Below are 20,086 nucleotides of genomic sequence, written 5' to 3'. Positions count from 1 at the left end.
CAACAGATAAATGACAACATAAGGCAAAGGAAGACTGTAAGAGACATGTGCAGAGGTATGACCAGGGAGGCGGATTTGGGGAAATTAAACAGTGGCATTTATTCAGCATGTGACTTTAAGTGATACAGTTTAAGGCAAAAATTATGTAATATATATATATTACATATTACACAAAGGAATAAACAGCCTATCCCTTTGTAAGGGCTACCTCACATCCCCAGTGCCTATCTGCAGGGCTGGGAGGAAAAGCCTTTTACCAACCTAAGGCCGTGTTTATAGTGCCTGCGACGCGTCCGAAGACGTCACCTTTTGCCGTCGCCACTGGCGAAAGTTATACTTGGGTTTGGAGCGACATCGCTGGCGACAAGGCCAGTGATGTCACGAAGGGGGTGGGCAGAATGCAGTAGGCGCTCTGTGATTGGTGTAGAGACAGTCACATGTGGCGACTGTCTCTCCCAAAATCAAATTCTACTGACTTCAAAACAAAATTGCAGCTCCGTCGCTCCGTCGCCATCGTGCTTAGTCTAAGCGCATGCAACGGGTCCAATGTATTTGTTTTGTAGCAGCGTCAGCGTCGCCGGGCACTATAAGCGCAGCCTAAGACCCCAAAGTCCAACAGCGGTACATGAAAGCAGGTGGCCCTTCATGTCAGTCTCTGGTCTGGGTTGGTGTCCATTGAGGGGCCAGTCTCTGGCGTGTTCGCTTTACCATGGAATAGAGGACTGGTCCCTGGTGTCTTCCTGGCAGCATACAGTACTTCTGTGCGCTCAAGAGTCTCTCACCTGCAGTTTCAGCAGGAGGCTTTTCAACCTGTCTGATTAGCCAGGTGGAGACTGGTTAATTGACTTTGGCTGCAATTAACCAGCTCCCTGCTGGATTCCTCAGACCACTAGAGCCTCTCTATTGAAACCTAATTTAGAGAGGGTTAAGTTCCTGTTACAGAGACCCTGTCCAAAAGAGCGTACTATCTAAGTGATATGTTGGAAGGCTTACAGACACAGTAGGAGTACAAGTGCATAGTAGAGACATAGAAAATTTAATGCGATGCTTCTTTTAACTTCTAATTTTCAGCTGGGATTTGAATGTGAAAAGTGAAGGTGCTTAACGAATATTAAGTGGGAAACAATTCCATAGGTAGGGAGAGATTAGTGAAAAAGGTTTCAGACAAGAGGGGCTGTTGAGGTAAAAGATGCAAAGATGAGACATCCTTCGGTTGAGCGTGAGAGGCGGGTAGGGGTGCAATGAGAGGTCAGAGTTGAGATATACTGAGGTGCAGAGGAGGGTAGAGCATTAAAATAAAGGATGAGGATTTTGTCGTTTATACGGAAATGAATAGTAAGCCAGCAGAGAGCTCAGGAGGCCGAAGTAGATACGAGTCTAGAAGAGCAGGAGATGGTTCAAGCAGCAGCATTTTGAATGGATTGCAAAGAAGGGACATGTGAGGCAGGGAAGCCAGATAAAAGGATGTTATAGGAGGGGACGAGGGCATGCATTCGTGCTGTGTTTTTCAACAGGGGTTCCTAGGTTTCCTGGGTATCTCTAAAGGGTTCCCTGCAAATTTCTGTCCTTTTAACAATTGTAACAAATACAGACAAAATCTGAGACGTGCTATTAGAGAGGGTTGGGGTTCCTTACAATTTATCTGATCTCAAACACACTATCAGAGAGGGATGGGGTTCCTTACAATGCATCTGATCTCAGACGTGCTATTAGAGTATGTTTGGGTTCCTTACAATGTATCTGATGTCAGACGCTCTATTAGAGAGGGTTGGGGTTCCTTACAATGCATCTGATCTCAGACGCTCTATTAGAGAGGGTTGGGGTTCCTTACAATTTATCTGATCTCAGACACACTATCAGAGAGGGTTGGGGTTCCTTACACTGCATCTGATCTCAGACACGCTATTAGAGAGGGTTGGGGTTCCTTACAATGTATCTAATCTCAGACGCGCTATTAGAGAGGGTTGGGGTTCCTCAGAATTTTTACATAATTATAGGGTTTCTTAACCAAAAAAAAGCTTTAAAAATACTGCATTGGTATTTTAGTCAGTGGAAGGGGATATCTTAGCAATGTTGCGAAGGAAGAAACAGCAAGATTTAGTAACAGCGTTTATATGTGGGAAGAAGGAAAGGGAGGAGTGAAATGTAACCCTTCTCTTCTTAGCCTTCTCTTTCTATCCGTGTTCTAGGAAATTGATGAATGTCTGATCCAAGCAAAAGATCGCAGTTACGACGCCTTGGTCCACTTTGGCAAGAGAGGTCTAAATGTGGCAGCCACCGCTGCAGTTTCAGCTGCTGCCAAGGTACTGTAGTAACATATTCCTTCACATTCGATACATCCCTATCTTAGGCCGGATTCAAAACTACTCTGTGTGAGAGAGACACGAAAAGAAAAAAAATTATAACTTCAAGGTTTCCATTTCTAGGAACACAAGTGTCATTGAGCATTGAGGTGACATTCAATGTGTCCAATCTGAATAGTAACCATGTAGTAGTGTATGTGCTGAGAAGATAGAAGGGGGAAAGAGAGTAGAGAAAAAAGCAGGAAACACAGAGGGTCCTATTGAATATGGTGCTGGGGAAAAGTACAACTCTGTTCATTTGGACATTTTCTATTGTATTAGCTGTAACTCTTTGGTTTTGTTCAGTGTGTGTGTGCGCACTCTGTCCGGGCTCTAATCAATGTGCTGTGAAGCAGTCTTCCCTCCACTAGAAAACAATTCAGCTCAGACACCACTTTAAATCTAAAGTTACGTTATTGAAATCTGGAATATCATACAAGAAACTGAATTGTGAAAAGGGAGAAATTAGATGGTGCACCCTACCTGCAGCACCCTACCTGCAGCACCCTACCTGCAGCACCCTACCTGCAGCACCCTACCTGCAGCACTCTACCTGCAGCACTCTGCCTGCAGCACTCTGCCTGCAGCACTCTGCCTACAGCACACTACGTACAGCACACTACGTACAGCACACTACGTACAGCACACTACGTACAGCACACTGCCTGCACTGTCCAGTAACTTCACAAGTATCTCAGGAACCAGGGAATCCCTGGAGCTGAATATAGTGCAGTTCAGCTCTGGAAGACCCCCGTCCCAATACTGTAAAACAGTGGAGCGCATTCTGTTTCCCCTGCGCCCCCCTGCCGGCTGTGTTCTTCTCCGCGCGCCCCCCTCCCTTCCTCCTCCTTACCTTGGTTCCCTTCCTCCTCCTTAGGCTGAGTCCCTGCTGGTGCTGAGCGCGCTGGCACTCAAAGCATGCGCTCCGGGTGTCCTGCGTCTGCTCATGCGCGCGCGGAGGGGGGATGGGGGGGGGGCGGCATTGCCGAATGTTTGCTGTATCTCTCACTTCTGCTCCTTAAACGCTGCTGCTCAGGGCGCGGAAACGTTACTATTCATGGCGGATACTTGGTGCGGTTTGTGATCCCACTCAGTACTACTGTAGGGCTGATATGGGAAGTAGGGGCTATCTAGGAACCTACCTAAGGGCCCAGCTATCCCAAAACTGGCTCATTCCGGGCAAATCCATTTTGTTTTGTGCTGCTTGCTGGTGGCGTTGAGCTTTGGGAGATAGTAACAGCCATTTGAATACAGCTGAAAATCTTCCCCAACCTGGGGAAACCAACTTCCCAACACATTGAATAGAGACTTCAGCGTACTCGTAATAAGGATGTGCTTAGTTGGCTAACTGCATTTTTCTAATGACTTTTTTTGGGGGGGGGGGACACAATGTGTTGTTTCCTCACCAGGTATCTCAGCGTCTTCACGTGTTCTTTTATTTGGACCTCAGAAAAGGGCAGGTAAACTGCTGAGTGACTTCTACTAAACCCCAAGATAACAAGTCACAATGTAGCACTAATACTGTCTCCTCCCCTGCCAGAGGTTCCTGCAATGCATTGTGGGAGTGAGCGTTGGTAGTGTGTTTGTTTATTGCACCTTGGAAAAATACATCTTAACAGAAGACATTGCGCGCGCATAAAAAGTTGCAGTAAATATTTTAGGGATTAGTTTTACTAGGGGAAGAACTCAACATGGCAACATTCTTCACTATGTAGTAGTGCTGAGTATGACTGTGCATGCTTGGACACGTTTCTGTCTAAGTTTATTCCTTTGGATAGAGGAACAAAAAAAAAATGATACCATAATAAATTCAACTGATGGTGCCACCAGCTTCCTACCGGGACTGCCCTAAGCCCCTCTAACCACCATTAGAGAGGGCGCTATTGTGGGGTGAGCATCTCCAGTGCCGTCTTAACGCATGGGCACGCTGGGCATAGGGGCCCCATGCTAATCTATGCACAGACCAGAATTTAACACTAATTTTCCGATCACCCGCCTCAACGTTCAAATCTCCCGCTAACTGGGTAGAAGGAGAAAAATTACGACTTGTTGCGGAGAGTTGGCAGGGCCCAGTGCACTGCTTTGCCCGGGGGCCTATAATGCTGTTAAGAAGGCCCTGAGCATCTCATGTTTGGTTTCACTACCAGAACTAGCAGGCGGGCAGGCATTTAACTTCTTTTTTTCCACATAAAGAAAACTTTTGCTGCATTTTTAATGATTTTTGAGAACTGCAAAACCTTTGCAAAATGTGGCCGTTTTCCCAGCTAATTTTGCAAAATCACAAAAAATATCTGCAAATTCTTTTGAACCAACAGGAGATTTCTTGCGAATATTTCCAGTTTCACAACTGTATTGCGGTGACAAAAGAATATCGTTTGACAATTTTGTGAATGTGTTTGAGTATCTTCATCCCTTGGAATGTTGTCCTGACACATGTTATATCTGAATCGTGTAGCACATTAGCACTCAGGACTGGAGGGAGCTAATGCTAACTTCAGGTGATAATTAACTAACGCATCGTTAAATCGAATGAAATCCCTGCGTTGGCTATAACGGAGATCTGTGGATAGGTATTATTACAAGGACCCCTCTTTTGCATAACCTTAGCACTACGATCTGTTATAGCTAATACAAGGACCCGTTACGGCTTAAAACAGCGCTTAAAACTGCGTCCGTGAGCTTTGAAGATCCCCGTTAGCACCTGACGAAGTGTTAATTGAAGTTAATGCCTCGTTAAGTCAATAACGGAACTCCGTGGATCTGGGTAACTTAATTCTACGCCACCTCTATTAACCTACTAGTGAGGGTTTACACGAAGGTGAACTTAGCGGGCAAATTGTGATGTGAATTTTCTCCTGTTTTTTTACGCACATAAATATTATTTTTTTAGTTTATTAATAATAATAATAGTTCTTGTTTATACCATTTACATCTGTACGCCGACCACATTCTATTCCTGTGCGCCCCGCAAAAATAATTTTTGCAGATTGGGTAATTTCAGGTCGGTACGTAGGCGCTCACAAGCACAATTTAAAACGAGCTTTCCGTGCGCCAAGGTTGCGCCATTTGCCACGCTTAGTACAGTACATAGGCTCCTTTTGTGAGAAAAAAAAATGATTAGAGAGAAAGAGGAGTTGTTATTGCTATTAGATTGGCCTTCAGAGCATTGCAAAGCAGAGTCGGTTAAGCGACTTGTGCCGGATTAACAGTGGAATGTCTCCCGGTGTATCGTGTTCCTTAGTCTCAGAGAACCTGCTAAGTTAACATAACTCTCCCTTCTGTTTGGAAGTGGCGTTCAGTGTGCTTTGGTGTAACTGCATGTATTTCCCCAGTGGTTTTGGATTGATGCCGCTTGACGCACATGGTACAGCAAAGTGGAGATATAATGAGTGGTCGAGTGGTCCATTCATTTTAACCCCGCATTTTCAGACATATATAACTTTTGAATCTCATTGAATTGGGTTAAAACCTGGGACTTTGGATGAGAATACAAGTCCCAACATTTTCCAAACGTGAAAGAAACGGAGTAGCTTTTTGGGATAATTTTTTTTTCCTGTAGGCTACATTGTATTATTAAAATATATTATTTTATTTGAAGGGCTCAGTTTTTGTTAACAGGTAGATTCTCAGGGGTATTCTTTTGGATGGGTAGATTTAACCTTCATCAGTAAGTCAGAAATCATATCACAAATGTTTGGATGTGGCATGATAGACTATAACGTGGAACCATGTTCATTTCTTGTGCTTACACGTCATTCCCAGGTGTAGCATGCTCTAATCATGGTCTCATATTTCAACACGTCCAATTCCATATTTTCAACAGCCACGTTTAACCTGCATCTCATTACATTAAATCGTGACTTGGAGAAGAAGAAACAAATGAAATGTGTTGGAGACACCTCAAGAACGTGTTGTTCTGTGTTTTATGTTCAGGGACAGGGAGCTCTCTCAGAAAGGCTCCGGAGCTTCAGCATGCAGGACCTCTCAACTATCCGCGGTGAGGCTTCCACTCCCACTCCGGTCACTGTGCGGACGGCAAGCAAAACAGCCAAGGCAAAGCTAGCCAGGAGCGCCACACAGAGCACCGAGGCCTCAGGTGAGTGGGAAAGCCAGAGGCTTCCTCTCTTGTCTCCATGTCACTTGTATATCCATCAGCTTGTTTTAAGTACTGAAGGATGAAATACATGTTCACGCATTACCCGTTACTGTTATCCCCATCATGCCGGGTCCATAAAAACACACACAGTGGCTGCGTTGGTACTGGAGAAAAGTTATTTTTTCTCAGGTGTTGATACCTTTTGGTGGCTCAGTAACATCATTCTTTAAAAGCTCTCAACAGTTTATTCTTCAGATTACATATTTCGTCTAGTAAAAAGTATCCCTAATTCGCCAAAAATACCTGGGCGGGAACAGTGCATTTGATGTATTCATTTTATTTTAATTTGTTTTTCATCTATCATTACATGTATATGCAGTGTCAGAAAGGTACGTGTAGGTTGTGCATACAGTACTGTAGCAGAGAGGTAATTCAACATCCAATGGAAAGCCAGTGGGAGTCATTTCTTTGCACCAGGCTCACCTCAATGTTTCATTTAGGACACGTTGATATATAACCTTCAGTGGATGAGAGTGTATCCCCATTTTTGGTTGTGGGTACATTTAAAATAGCAAAATCAGGGCAACAATAGTGTGCCAGATTTATCAAAGCAAAAGGATTTCTCACCGTTTGAAAAACTCCCCACATGTATCTCTGCCATGTGAGTGGCTGCAAGTAACAACCCAGAGAAGTGTTGTCCTGAATGAGAAGTGGGAATTCCAGGGTTCTTCACGGCTGCTGAACATAGTGTAGAGATGAGCAAGCACCTGGGGGCAGGGTAGCAATGTATCAAAGAATTCAGGGGCCTTCCGATGACCTTGAGGCATCGTGCTTCTTACTAGACACAGAAGCAGTGAACTTTGCAAGAGGCAGGAGCCTAGGACAGTGGTTTCCAACCTTTTTTGGGGGGTTAAGAAACCCTATAATTATATTATGGAATTCTATGGAACCCCAACACTCTCTAATACCGTGTCTGAGATCAGATGCATTGTAAGGAACCCCAACCCTCTCTAATAGCGCATTTGAGATCAGATACTTTGTAAGCAACCCCAACCCTCTCTAATAGCGTGTCTGAGATCAGATGCATTGTAAGGAACCCCAACCCTCTCTAATAGCACACCTGAGATCAGATGCATTGTAAGGAACCCCAACCCTCTCTAATAGCACACCTGAGATCAGATGCATTGTAAGGAACCCGACCCTCTCTAATAGTGCATCTGAGATCAGATGCATTGTAAGGAACCCCAACCCTCTCTAATAGCGCGTCTGAGATGAGATGCATTGAAGGAACCCCAACCCTCTCTAATAGCGCGTCTGAGATCAGATACAGTGTAAGGAACCCCAACCCTCTCTAATAGCGAGTCTGGGATGAGATGCATGGTTAATTCTTCTGTATTTGGTACAAATTTCAAATGACCTGAAAATTGCAGGGAACCCTTTAAGGATGCTCGGAACCCTGGTTAAAATACACCAGCCTAGGGTAAGAAAGGCTGCCAAAAAAGGTTTATCTCCATAATATGAGTGATGTGGAACACTGAATATACTGCACTTGGAACTCGTATCTTTCAGTGGAAATATGTCTTTAGTGTATCTTGTTTTCAGAAACAGTTATCGTCCATAACTGCTGTACACATGCCTGGCGGTTATTCACCTGAAATCATATTGGCGATCAAAACAGGCAGACTATATCACTTGTATTCTTGATTAAATTAAGGGGCCTATATACTGGAGCATTGTTATGCTCCAAGCTATGTTAAATCTAACAAGCTTCCTTCTGTACTCAACATTCTTACATCATCTACAAATTGTTGACCAAAGATGTTTACGAAACCTCATTTTTTTTTGCCGTGGGAAAAAAGGGTAAAAATAGTGCACAGTTTCATAATTGTCATACAATTTGTGTGTCATGAAATTGCTTCTCAACTATTGGCACTCCCCAAATGCACATGGAGCAAAACACTATAATCTTCCTATTGCTGAGAGGTGCAAGCTAAAAATTATCTTCTTGCCCATTTGACCCCTATCCACAATAAGACAGCTCTCTGTAATTGGAGATAGCGGTTTATGTATGAACGCAGAGCGTGTGTCTTGACGTTCTGCTTCGTTTTTGGGGCACAGTTGCATTGAATGTGCAAAATGTTACTTAGATTTGGTGCAGAATGTTACATTTAGGCCAATTCAGATCTGGCAGATTTGTTGTGCAAATAAAATGGGAAAAGAAAAGTTAAAGGAGAAATATTATTTTCGTCATAGAATGACAGAATATTGTTTGTGAGTACTTGATAAATGCCCCATATCGAAGGCAAATCTATAAGGCTTACTGTAACTAGTCAGCAGAACTAATTATGATACTGTATGTACAGGGACAGTATAGTTGAGGCAATACTGTACATAAAAAAAGGGTAAAACATAATGTTTAACTATAAGCAGTCTCTGAGTTAGCGGACAGAAATGCCAGAGGCTTCTGATTGGGATCAAGCATCATCCCCGTATGCATCAACACCAGTGGTGTAACTACATTCTTTGGCCAACCCCGCAGCAATAATTTCAAGCCCTCCCCCCCCTGCACTTTGGGATTTAGCGGCACAATGGTTACGCCACCGATCAACAGCATGTTGTGGCAGAAATTCTGCTACACCATGTACAGGATGGCACTTCTGGTACTTTCAGAGCATATCATTGTTGCAGGGTACATGCAACTACACACGCGGGTTTCTTGACAAGGCTTATTTATTTAGCCTTAAAAGATATACAGCACACAAAACAAAAATAGCTTTTCATCAGCAAACAAAAGAAAAATGGCTTTTTCTTCAGCAGACAAAACAAAACAGTTTCTCTTTAGCAGACAGTGTAAAAATAAGGCAGCTACCCTTTTCTATGCAGGAGACAGACAGTTCATAAACCATGTACTTGCTAACAGACCTTGTATCAGTAATCTCTTCAGTAGCTTACTCCTCTCTCCTCAACAGCCAGCCCCATGTGTCTACAGCCTGCGGTTTTAACACACCTTGATTAGGCAGCTGGGATCCAACTAATTGTCCTGAGGTTCCAGCTGAAGTTAACCTAGTCACTGCTGCACTGCAGACTAGACATAGGTCTGCCAGGCATATAGCTGGTGGCTTTTATTTACCCTGTCACAATCATCTTATACAAAGCATTAATCGTACTCCTCTCTGTTGCTTATGCAGTGGTCACAGGGTTACCACTTTCTGCTGAAGGCCAACCCAGAAAAGGAAGAAAAAACAATCCCTTACATGGTGTGGCGTGGTGCGGCGGGTGTCTGCCGGCATCCTGCTGCAATTCCCCCTCCAACTGCAGTGACCATGGCTGCGCGGCGTCAAATGATGCCGTGTTGCCATGGCAACTGGATGGTACGTGACGTCATGAAGTTACACGACGCTATAGCGTCATGACATCACTTAGCTTCCGGTTGCCATGGCAACGCAGCGTTATTTGACACACCGCACAGCCATGTTCACTGCAGTTGGAGGGGCAATTGCAGGAAAATAACGGAGAATGCCGGAGGCGCCGCCGCACCGCACCCCGCCACCACCCGGAGATTGACAACGGCAACACGTGGCCCAGAGGCAGGTGCCCGAAACCCGGAGAGGTGGGAACGCTGGGTGGCCATGACATGGTGGCACGAGTACTTGCCCGCAAACTGACTGCTTTTGTAAAAGTCATCCACCACGTATAGATTATCATGGACAGGATCAGAGACTGCTGCTCACTGCTGCTCTATGCATAACACAGGGTGATCGTCTGGCTGCAGATGATCTGGATAGACGTAGCCAGTGCTGGTTTATGATGTATGCTGCCCATCTGGTTCTACAATGTCAAAGATAGGTGTATACTGTACCCACGGTCTAGGACATTTGGTTCGCGGACGTTTTGCTGCGACCAAATCTCTTCCGGTGTTTAGCCACTAGTCACCTCACCGCAGGGACCTCTCTCCGCCGGCCACTTTGCCGCCAAAGCCCTAACCTTACGCTTTACTTTAAAAAACCCTACTACTAACGCCACCCCCTAGTCTTAACCCATTACCCTAAAACCCCTTATCCTAATCCCATACCCTCAGCGGCAGATTTTTTAAAAATGGCGCCTGTAGGCACTTACCTGGTGCCGCCCTCCTGTTCTAGAGCCGTGCCATCCCGTTGCTTTGGCAACGTGACACCATGGGGCGTCATGTTGCCGGCCCGCGCATGCGCGATCATCGCTTTCTGCTTCTGCACATGCGCAGAAGCAGCAAGCACCGTTAGCGCATGCAGCAAGCTGCAATCGGGCATGGGCACAAGCAGCAAACGCCGATCGCACATATGTGGGGCGGCAATCCGGCAAATTCTGCCGCCCCCCTAAATTCCGCCACCTTAGGCCCGGGCCTATTGGGGCTAATGGGAAATCTGCCACTGCATACCCTAATCCCATATCCTAAAAACCTTCACCCCTTACTTTAAAACCCCTTACCCTAATCCCCTACAAACCTAAGCCCTTGCCTTAAAGCCCCTATCCTAAACTCCCTAGCCCTTACCGCTGAATTAACCCGTACAGTAACTTACCTTTGTGAAGCGGCCGGTATCGCAGTGGCTGTGGCGTAGCGTCTGCGATATGTCAGATTCCGGTATACCCATTGGTAGTTTGTGTGTAATGCAGGCTGACCATGTTGCAGGTATACAGTAGTGCTGATTTACATCTCATGCTGGGACATTATATGAATGGACAGGCAAAGAAAGGCTTGCCACATCGGCAAAGTGATTCCAATAACAAGGGGGAGGGGATACACTGCCTTTAAAGTGGGCATGACTAGTGTTTAGATCCTGGTGTCGTCTCCGTATGACCTTGGTCACGTCACTTTATCACCTTGAGCCACCATGAGATCTGTTGGCCAGGAATGACGTGTTTTCATGAATTCTGGGGAAACCCCTGATAGTGTTGGCAACTGTATATCATCATTTATTCTATGTTGATCTGTGATATTTGATCTGTGATATTTATCAGTGTATAAATAATTCATAATAATGCAACAAAAAAAACTATATCAAAGTGCTTGACATGGGGCCTTTTTCACAGTATGTATGTGCTGTTCGGTTGGCAAAATCGTAAGAGGTGAGTCCAATGAAACCATCAAATGCTTTTGTCCTAACAGCCATGAAGGGGGTTTCTTGTGCCTGATGATGTGCTGTTAACAATGCTTACGTTGACAAGTAGATTGACTTAAGAGTTATCCCGTTCCCTGATAGACTATTGTGTTCTCTAATGCAGAAGTGCGCAAACTGGGGAGGAGGGGGCGCAATAATTTCTAAGGGGGCGCCGAACCCCACGCTTACACAGGCCCCGCGCTCTTCCCCACAACATTTAAACTGATTGCCGGTGGGAGAGCGCGGGGGCTTCTGTGACTGCCTCGTACCCTTCCCTCCGGCTTCTCGTCCTGCACCTTCTGATAGCGACTACACGTTGTCAAATGACGCCGCGACGTCAAATGGCGCCGTGTTGCCGTGACGTCACATGACGCCGCAGAGATGAGAAGATGCCGGCGAGCAGGTAAGAGGGTGAGGGGAGGTGTGTGTGTGTGGGGGGGGGGGGGGGGGTGTGACTTTAAATGCTTGCACACCCCTCTAATGCGTTGCAAAATGGTTAATGTAAGGGTTTGTGTGCATTGACTTCGCCTTGCTTGTTGTGGACGAGATTGCTGTGAAGTATTGGCCTTTACCAGATAAAATGTTCTATTAACAGTAGTGTGGATGGCTTTGCTGTAGCAATTCATGGTGTTTAAGTCATTAGTTCAATTGCTAACTGCAGAGATTAGTGTGTATTCGCCTCGCGCTGTCCCATATGTTTAGGTAGAACTGCTCATCTCTTGCTGCTGTCCGCTGGAGAACGCCACACTCTCCTATAACGTGAGCCTGTTTTACCATATATAACGGATATACTGCGTCTCAGTGCACGTTTTCCGCTTCTTTTCATGTTTGGCAATTGAGGCTTAGAAAATGTTAGGATAGTAAGAAGCCGTTTGTCTTTCACTAGACATCAGAAGCTGTTTGAAGTTTTGTGTAACACTTTGTGCAAATGTATGCAAGTTTTCCACCACTCTCTGCGATGGGAATGAGAAAAGCATTACAGTAATGTCATTATTGTATTGTATGTCTTTATTTATATAGCGCCAAAAGTGTACTCAGCGCTTCACAAAGAATACAGTACAGGGAATTATAATTATACAACAAGTGCAGCAAAATCAGACAATAGGAAAGGAAATCCCTGCCCCGAAGAGCTTGCAATCTAAGAGGTTTCATGGGAAATTTACAGAGACAGCAGGTGTGGGCATAAGTGCTGTAGATGGCAGTGTTTGGCTACAATGGGTGGTAGGAGTGACCGAGTGTGGGTCAGTTATAGATATGAATCATTACAGGTACAGTAATATTGGCTACAACTGTATGTCTGACAATAACTGAGGAATGACACCTGGTCTTCTATAAACCTCCTCAAGTCCCTAGCAGCCGGGGATAGAGCAAGATGGCAACTTGATTCAGCTCAAATTGTCATTCAGAGCACATCAATCTATCACCAACAGCTCAGTGTGTTCCATAGTGTCCAAAACCAGAAGTACTGCAGTGAGGCAATATTTAATTATAATTATCACTGAATAAGCAATTCGTTAAAATAAAATGACTTTAAAAAATACGCTCAATTTTGTTAAAAGCGTGTGGTCATAATCTGTAATAAATCTGGTAATGGAGGCTTGCATCTGTAGGTCAGTCCATATAATGGGCAGAAGCACTAAGTGCCTGCTGGGCTTAGTGCCAATGTATGATATATCGTGCATTAAATTATATAAAGGTAGCTTTGGCTCAAATTGGCATTAATGACTCCATTGGTTCAATGCATATTGCAATGGATTTTTCCTTTTCCAATAAATAATCCTTTGAGGTGCAGAGCAGTAAAGCGCGTCGGGCTCCTGGCATTTCCACCGTCTGACTGCCGTATGATGATTTTATAAAGCAATGTAAAAGGCGGGGCCATTCTGTGTTGTTCTAACGGGCTACATTTCTGAATATGAATATTTGTGGTTTTACAGAAACGTGATATTGTAGAAAATTCACTTCAGATCACATTCTTCACATTTTTTTTTCCTGCATGTGTAAATTAATCTGTAGTATTTGGGGCTACACCCCTTTGGAATCCACTGTATTTGAATCCTCTTCTGTACTGATAGAGTTTATGTCAGGGATGGGCACCTCCAGTCCTCAAGGGCCACCAACAGGTCAGGTTTTCAGGATAGCCCTGCGTCAGCACAATTGGCTCAATCTTCGACTGATTGGGCCACCTGTGCTGAAGCAGGGATATCCTGATCTGTCGGTGGCCCTTGAGGACAGGAGATGCCCACCCCTGGTTTATGCTGTAGGAGGAAATCGTTAAAATGTAGACCCCCCCATTTAATATGCTGGGAAACAGTTCCTCCATGTCAGGAAAGCGTCTTCAATAGATTGCTTTACATGAAGCTCTGAGGCTTCCGTGCCAAAGAGAAGCAGCGTGACAGGATATTAATAGCTGTCTCAGCCCGCGTTTCACCGAGCCGCGGTGTGAGGTTTTGCGCCCCCCGATGCAGCGGTAACTGCCATCCACTTGAATGTTTCGGTTTTGACACATAAACAGGGCCTATATGGCCGTGGGGGTCACATATAGAAAGTTGCAATGTCGTCTCTGAATGACGGTGCAACTTTCTATCGATCGCAGGTGAGAGCTTTTACCCCGCGGCTGTTTCGTGCCCAACGGTGGACAGGGCAGTTGGGCAATTAGGAACTGGGGGTCTGCGGACGTCGGAGCACCACGGCATAGCTATCTTTGACTTTGTTTTTGACTGAGCCTCTGATTGAGCCACCTGTGCTGAAGCAAGAATATCCAGAAAACTTGTCCCGTTGGGGGTTCTTGAGGACTGCAGTTGAGCACCCCAGCCTTAATTGATTAATAAATTATTAAAGAACGCATCCTTTTTAGTTCAATTCAGTACAGTATATAGTAGATAATGTTCCAACATGTTATTTTCATTCTCTTTTTCATGGGCTAACAATATGTTATTACTGATGAAGGAAAGGTGTCACAAGCAACAGATAGGTTAATGTCATTTTACAAACACATTATGTTGCTTTCCATATTCATCTTTCAAGCACTAAAGCAGGAGACTGTTTAGGACACCCGTTCTCACCACGTATAAATGTGCTTCAGTGTAAAGATGTAGTGAGTATGAATATACTATCCATAGTCCTTCTTCTATTCCCCTCCATCTTCTTCACCTGGTGTGTTGGATCAATGCAACTAAGAAAATGACAGGATGGGCTCTTCCAGAAATAGCAGAAGCCATTGAGATGAGTAATGAATCTCAATGCACTTCTGCCTTCCAAATGACATCACCTATCCAAAATGGCTGCCTCATGGCTTCTGAGACCAAATAAGGATATCTCAATAATGCCTTTTTATATTTCCTTTACAATTACTCTATTACAGTGTTTCCCAACTCCAGTCCTCAGGGAACCCCAACAGGTCAGGTCTTAAGGATATCCCTGCTCCATAGGTGTATTGGTCATTCAGCCAGGACACCCCAGTTTTCATAAACAAGTGATTTTCTGTGTGATTAGGTTTTCCCCTAACTCAAAATGGCTGCAAGTAACATCCTTGCCGAGGAGCCAGTGAATAGTTAGTACAACATTAAATGTGGCAAGTGCTTGCAATTCACACGGTACACCCAATGGCATTGCCTTTGTTCATTGGTTGGATAGCAAGTCTACCATTTTAAAATCCCTAACCCAAATTAGAAGATCAACTATTGTTCTGCTTTTCCTTTGTCTGGTTTGCAACAAAATCACCCGCTGCCTCCCTTGTCATTATGCATCATAAGCCTAATCACTCCAGTGGTTTTACCGTGCGCAGGATAAACTCTTGCATTATGCATTAGGCTTCGGTCATGGTGGATCAATTCGTGCTGACCCGCGCTGCTGCTCGCTGCTGTTCGCTCAACCAGGAGCTTTTTGCTGGCCTGGCAGAGGAGACAGCAAGCGCGCTTGGGAGGCGGGTGGTGGGCGTGTCGGCAGGCAGGGCTATTCTGGCGCCGACGTCAACGTCACGCCACCGACGTCAACGTCACCAGGAAAATGCCGGCTGCAGCCTCATTGGATATCGATCGGTCATGTGACCGCTCCTCCACTCCCCTGAGCGGCAAATTTCAAACTTGCCTGTCTCGGCAAATTTTCTCAGCCTCCGCACGCATGCGGAAGCAGCTGCTAAAGCCGCGCTGATGACAGATGCAGGGGGTAAGTGCATCTGCTCAGCACGGCTCAGCACGGCTCAGCACAACCCTATCTACTATGTCCCAGGCCTTAGAATTGATGAGGAAACAGATAGCTCCAACGACTGAGCCATTTGCGGGGATATCCTTAAAGCCTGACCTGTAGGTGGCCCTTGAGGACTGAAGTTGGCCACCCCTGGTGTAAAGTATTGAAAGTAACCAGCAAAGGCCCCAAATTAACTCACTAGGGTCGGATTGCACTATCGGGCGTTCAGGTTTGCCCTGGTGGGCCGGTGCTGCGCTATGCATCGCGGTTAGGGTTGCCAGGTGGCTTCTCCGAAAATAATGGACACAATGGTGAAAAATGCGACACACGCAAAATCGGTGGGGAGGTATGTTATTTATAAATTATGACCGCTATGTCATTTTTAAAAAAAAAATCACTCCCAGTTTGCACCAGTTTGCACCAGTTTGCACCCTTTCATATTCTATTTCGTAAAAAAAAAAATTCTGGGGAGGGGTTTGGGGATTGAGCCTCCCAGCATTTTTTACGAAATAGAATATGAAATGGTACAAATTAATGCAAACTTGGAGTGAAATTTAAAAAAATGACGTAACTATCAGATAATTTATAAATAACATACCTACAGTCAAACTGTACATGGTGAGTGTAAGAGACGTGTGCAGAGGTACATTTAATGGAGACCGATTAGGGTGAAATTATATCTTGGGTTTATTGAACCTGTTCCTTTATCCAGGCAATAAATACAAAAACAACAAAGTAACAAACCCCTATCCCTTTGTAAGGGCTACTTACTTCCCCAGACCCTATCTACAGGACTGGAGGGATATTTCCATTACCAGTCAATCACCCCAAAGTCTCAGGAGGTACCTTAAGCAGGTAGTCCTCCGTGTTAGTCTCTGGCAGGTTCCTGGGTCCTCTGTGTCCAGGAAATATAGGTCTCTGGGTGTCTGGATGTCTTGATCTAAGCACACCTTTGTGTTCAAGACAGTATCTGTGTGCAGGCGTCTCTGCTTTCCTGTGTCAGCCCAATTGTGACCTCAGGAAATCTCTCTCCTGTTTCTCACATCAGGCTTTTCTAAAAGTCCTAATCAGTCAGATGGAGTCTGGTTGATTGCCTGTTTGCAATTAACCAGCACACTGCTGGATTTAGAGGCAGTTTCTCTCAAGCAGTGATAAGTCCCTGTTACAGTGAGCAATACTGATCTTAATGCTCCTCTCCCACTACTCCCAAGATTGTTGCAACCCCCCTCATCCTCTCACCTCCTGATCCTCCCTCCCCCTCCCCTCATCTTCTCACCCACCCTCGCGCCCCCTCTAATTCTCTCACCCCCTACTCATCATCCTCTCACCCGCTCCTCATCCTCCTCTCACACCACCATCCTCATCATCTCCTCACCCCCATCATCATCATCTCCTCACCCCCCATCATCTCCTCACCCCCCCATCATCATGATCTCCTCATCATCCCCCACCCCTAAAATTCTCTTCCTTACCTGTTAATCTCCTGGCAGACAGTGGCACCGGAAGCAGACTCTGGCGCCGCCTGGGTGTGGACTGTGTCCCCCGCTAGCCTCTGACTGACGTCATCTCCGCTCTAACCTGCTCTCGCTTAGCTGTGCACATCTCACTCCAGGGCGCCTCACTCCGCACTCGCGCAACACCGCACTCGCGCTTCCCACCGCCGCACTCGCGGTCTAGAGAGAGTTAATGCAAAACACATACATGTCCGGTACTACCTCTAATTTTTTTCCTGGACACGGGTAAAATACCGGCCTGTCCCGTTAAAAAACGGACACCTGGCAACCCTAGACTTGCAGAGCCCCCACGCTCTTCCCCACAACAATGAAACCGATTGCCGGGGTGAGAGAGCGAGGCCTCTGTAAGGCATAAAACATACAGGACACCTACAAGCTCATATTGAACCCCCAAAATAACCACAATATATATATAAGCGTATAAGTGTCACAGAGGAGTGCTACTGAGCATGGCAATAAATATTTAAAACCAGAGACAGAACATGAAATACAGACAGAGCTCAGTGCACATCCAATGACACAAATACATAGTACAGTGCCTAAATATATATATATATATATATATATAGATCTCTTTTGAATAAAATGGTCTTTTAGTTTAACTCTTTGGCCAAAGTGTTGTAAGCCCTTGAGCCCCTACATGGCAGACCATCACATGATGCTGCTGGATGAAAGCTGGCAGGTACGTGAAATGCCCCGGGCCACATTTCACCTCCAATCCGCCCCTACAACTTACGTAGTTGTTAGAATTGCAAAAGGTAAAAGCTGTAACCTCTCCACCATTTGTTTCAGAATGTGTGTCTAACAGCTGTAGGCCTGAAAGCCTTGGCTGTGGTAGATATAAAGGGTCTATTTATCAAAGACTTCCTGCTACAAAACTGGTGCAAAAGCAGCACCACATTTCTGGAAGTGAAATTCTAGTTGCTCTTAATGTATTTTTTATTTTTTTGCTAAATCTGATGCTTTTTGCATCCGTTATACAGGCGAAAGAAAGAGTTTCATAAATATTCCACTTTGTTTGATCAAAAGGATTTCGTTTTTGTTCACATCAATGCATTTTACAACAGTTCAATTTGCCGATATGGTTACACCATCAGCCCCCGGTTCCCCCCTCTGTTCTGTAGTTGTTTTGCGTGACAACAGATGTCTTAATGAGCTGTAAATCTGTTCCACTCTTGTGACGCCAATATAGATAAGTCTGTAAATGGGCCCGTTGCTACAATGTTGAATGTCAGATCCGGGAAATGCAGGTTAATCAATAAACCATAAAAACTGTGAAAGTACTGGGATATCTAAATATTATGGAAATAAAACCAGAAGTATATCCGGTATCAACTTTATTACAGTGTTAGTCGATTAAGACTGAGCTTTACAATGTATTCTCTAAAATAGTGTTATGAGGCAGAAACATAATTAAATGTCACCTACCATATAGTGTCTCCGTTAATTCTAAATTGATTTTCCATCAGACTTTTTTCCCCCTCCCCTTTTCTGTGTGTCATGCAGTTATAGAATTAATTAGTGAAATTATCCTTTAGAAAAGAGTTGTTGAAAGCAACTTCTTTATTGAGGTTGAGATTTTTCTACCATGCCGGTGCCAAGGCCCCTGTCACGTGTATCTGATAGAGATGTCTACGTTGCCCGATTGTTTCCAGTTGGGTTGGCTTCCTCTGATGGTAATGCCACACACTGGTGTTGTTAATTATACTTGTCCTGGAACAGGAGTGTATATTTTCTGTGTATTTTTTCTGCTCTCAGGCTGCCAGCTCTCCCCAGGGGAAAGATGCATGTTTTCCCTGTTCTAAGCAGCCAGTGCTGCTGTTTAATTGCAACATTGTTGTCACAATATTACTTTCTCCACATGCCACTAGTCAGTTGCACTGGCAAACCTCCCAATGCTCATAATTGAGATTGGTTTAGCCCTCTCCCCCAGCCCTTCTCTGTTCATTAGTATGCCCTTTTGGCTTGTTCCTGTCTGGAATGGAAAGTGTGCTCTCTTTTACCATCAGCAGACAAAGTGAGTAGACATATCTTCCACTGCTCCCTTAGAAAGGGATTCCTTTTTACCTTTGTAACGGTATTTCTGAACTGGCCTGACCCACCCAATCTCATATTGGCCCCTGTGGTCTAACCAGTCCCCATTACAGTGTGGTAGTGTCTGGTGGTGCACCTGTTGGCAACAGGACTCCTGAGTCTCCCGCATGATGGTGTGTGGGGAGGACCCGTCCAGACAGGCAGCTGAGGTAGTGTGCTGAGTCCTACCTAAATCCAGTGCAGCGCCTCCACCTCATCAGGGTCCCTTCGGTCACTTGGGGATGGTCCTGGCGAGGAACTCCTCTGTGGTGCTCCTCTCTGTGCAATTACTCCACACATGCACACGAGAGGGTTGGTAATCAAGAGCATCTTTATTGTACGGTGGGCCATGCTGCCCTCCACAATGGGGTGTATTAGCCCTCCATTGTCACCGCACTTCCCTTTAAAAGGTATAGTTCGCCTTAAATAGGGATTCCCTATCCCAGCCGGGATGTCTTTACTCTGTGCCAGGTCCCTGGACACAGTCTTCTTATTCAGCTACTATAACATAACTCTTAACTGCTCCTACTCTTACTCCTCCTCCCAGCAACACTCTAACTTTGGCTCAGTGCTGTGCCTTATGTATACTCTGGAGGCTGACACACCTCTGACATCACTAACCATGGAGTCAGAGCCTGTGACCACTCCCATCCATACATAGGGCACCTCACCAGGGTGTGAGGCCAAACCTCCATAATTACTTCTGGCATGCCCACAACTTACCAGGCCTTACTGTCAGCA

The 20,086-nt window shown here is 45.2% G+C and overlaps 1 protein-coding gene across 8 annotated transcripts in view; it reads left to right on the top strand.

Moving 5' to 3' along the window:
* REEP1 (receptor accessory protein 1) overlaps positions 1 to 20,086 on the top strand; it is a 112,354-nt gene that overhangs the window by 41,409 nt on the left and 50,859 nt on the right. For 4 of the 8 annotated variants that reach the window (XR_012788178.1, XM_075571701.1, XM_075571722.1 and 1 more), the window contains exons 5-8: positions 2,190 to 2,303; positions 3,752 to 3,802; positions 6,276 to 6,438; positions 11,506 to 11,541. Coding sequence is in view for 6 of the 8 variants with exons in the window: in XM_075571701.1 (XP_075427816.1) it covers positions 2,190 to 2,303; positions 3,752 to 3,802; positions 6,276 to 6,438; positions 11,506 to 11,541 (364 nt within the window). In the remaining 2 variants the exon portion in view is untranslated. Of the gene's footprint in view, positions 1 to 2,189; positions 2,304 to 3,751; positions 3,803 to 6,275; positions 6,439 to 11,505; positions 11,542 to 11,697; positions 11,977 to 20,086 lie in introns of all 8 variants that reach the window. The other 4 variants (XM_075571709.1, XM_075571683.1, XR_012788180.1 and 1 more) reach the window with 3 other exon arrangements.

The sequence above is a fragment of the Ascaphus truei genome, chromosome 1, assembly GCF_040206685.1.
Source record: "Ascaphus truei isolate aAscTru1 chromosome 1, aAscTru1.hap1, whole genome shotgun sequence".
Classification (NCBI taxonomy): Eukaryota; Metazoa; Chordata; class Amphibia; order Anura; family Ascaphidae; genus Ascaphus; species Ascaphus truei.
This window is presented reverse-complemented; position numbering and strand designations above follow the sequence as displayed.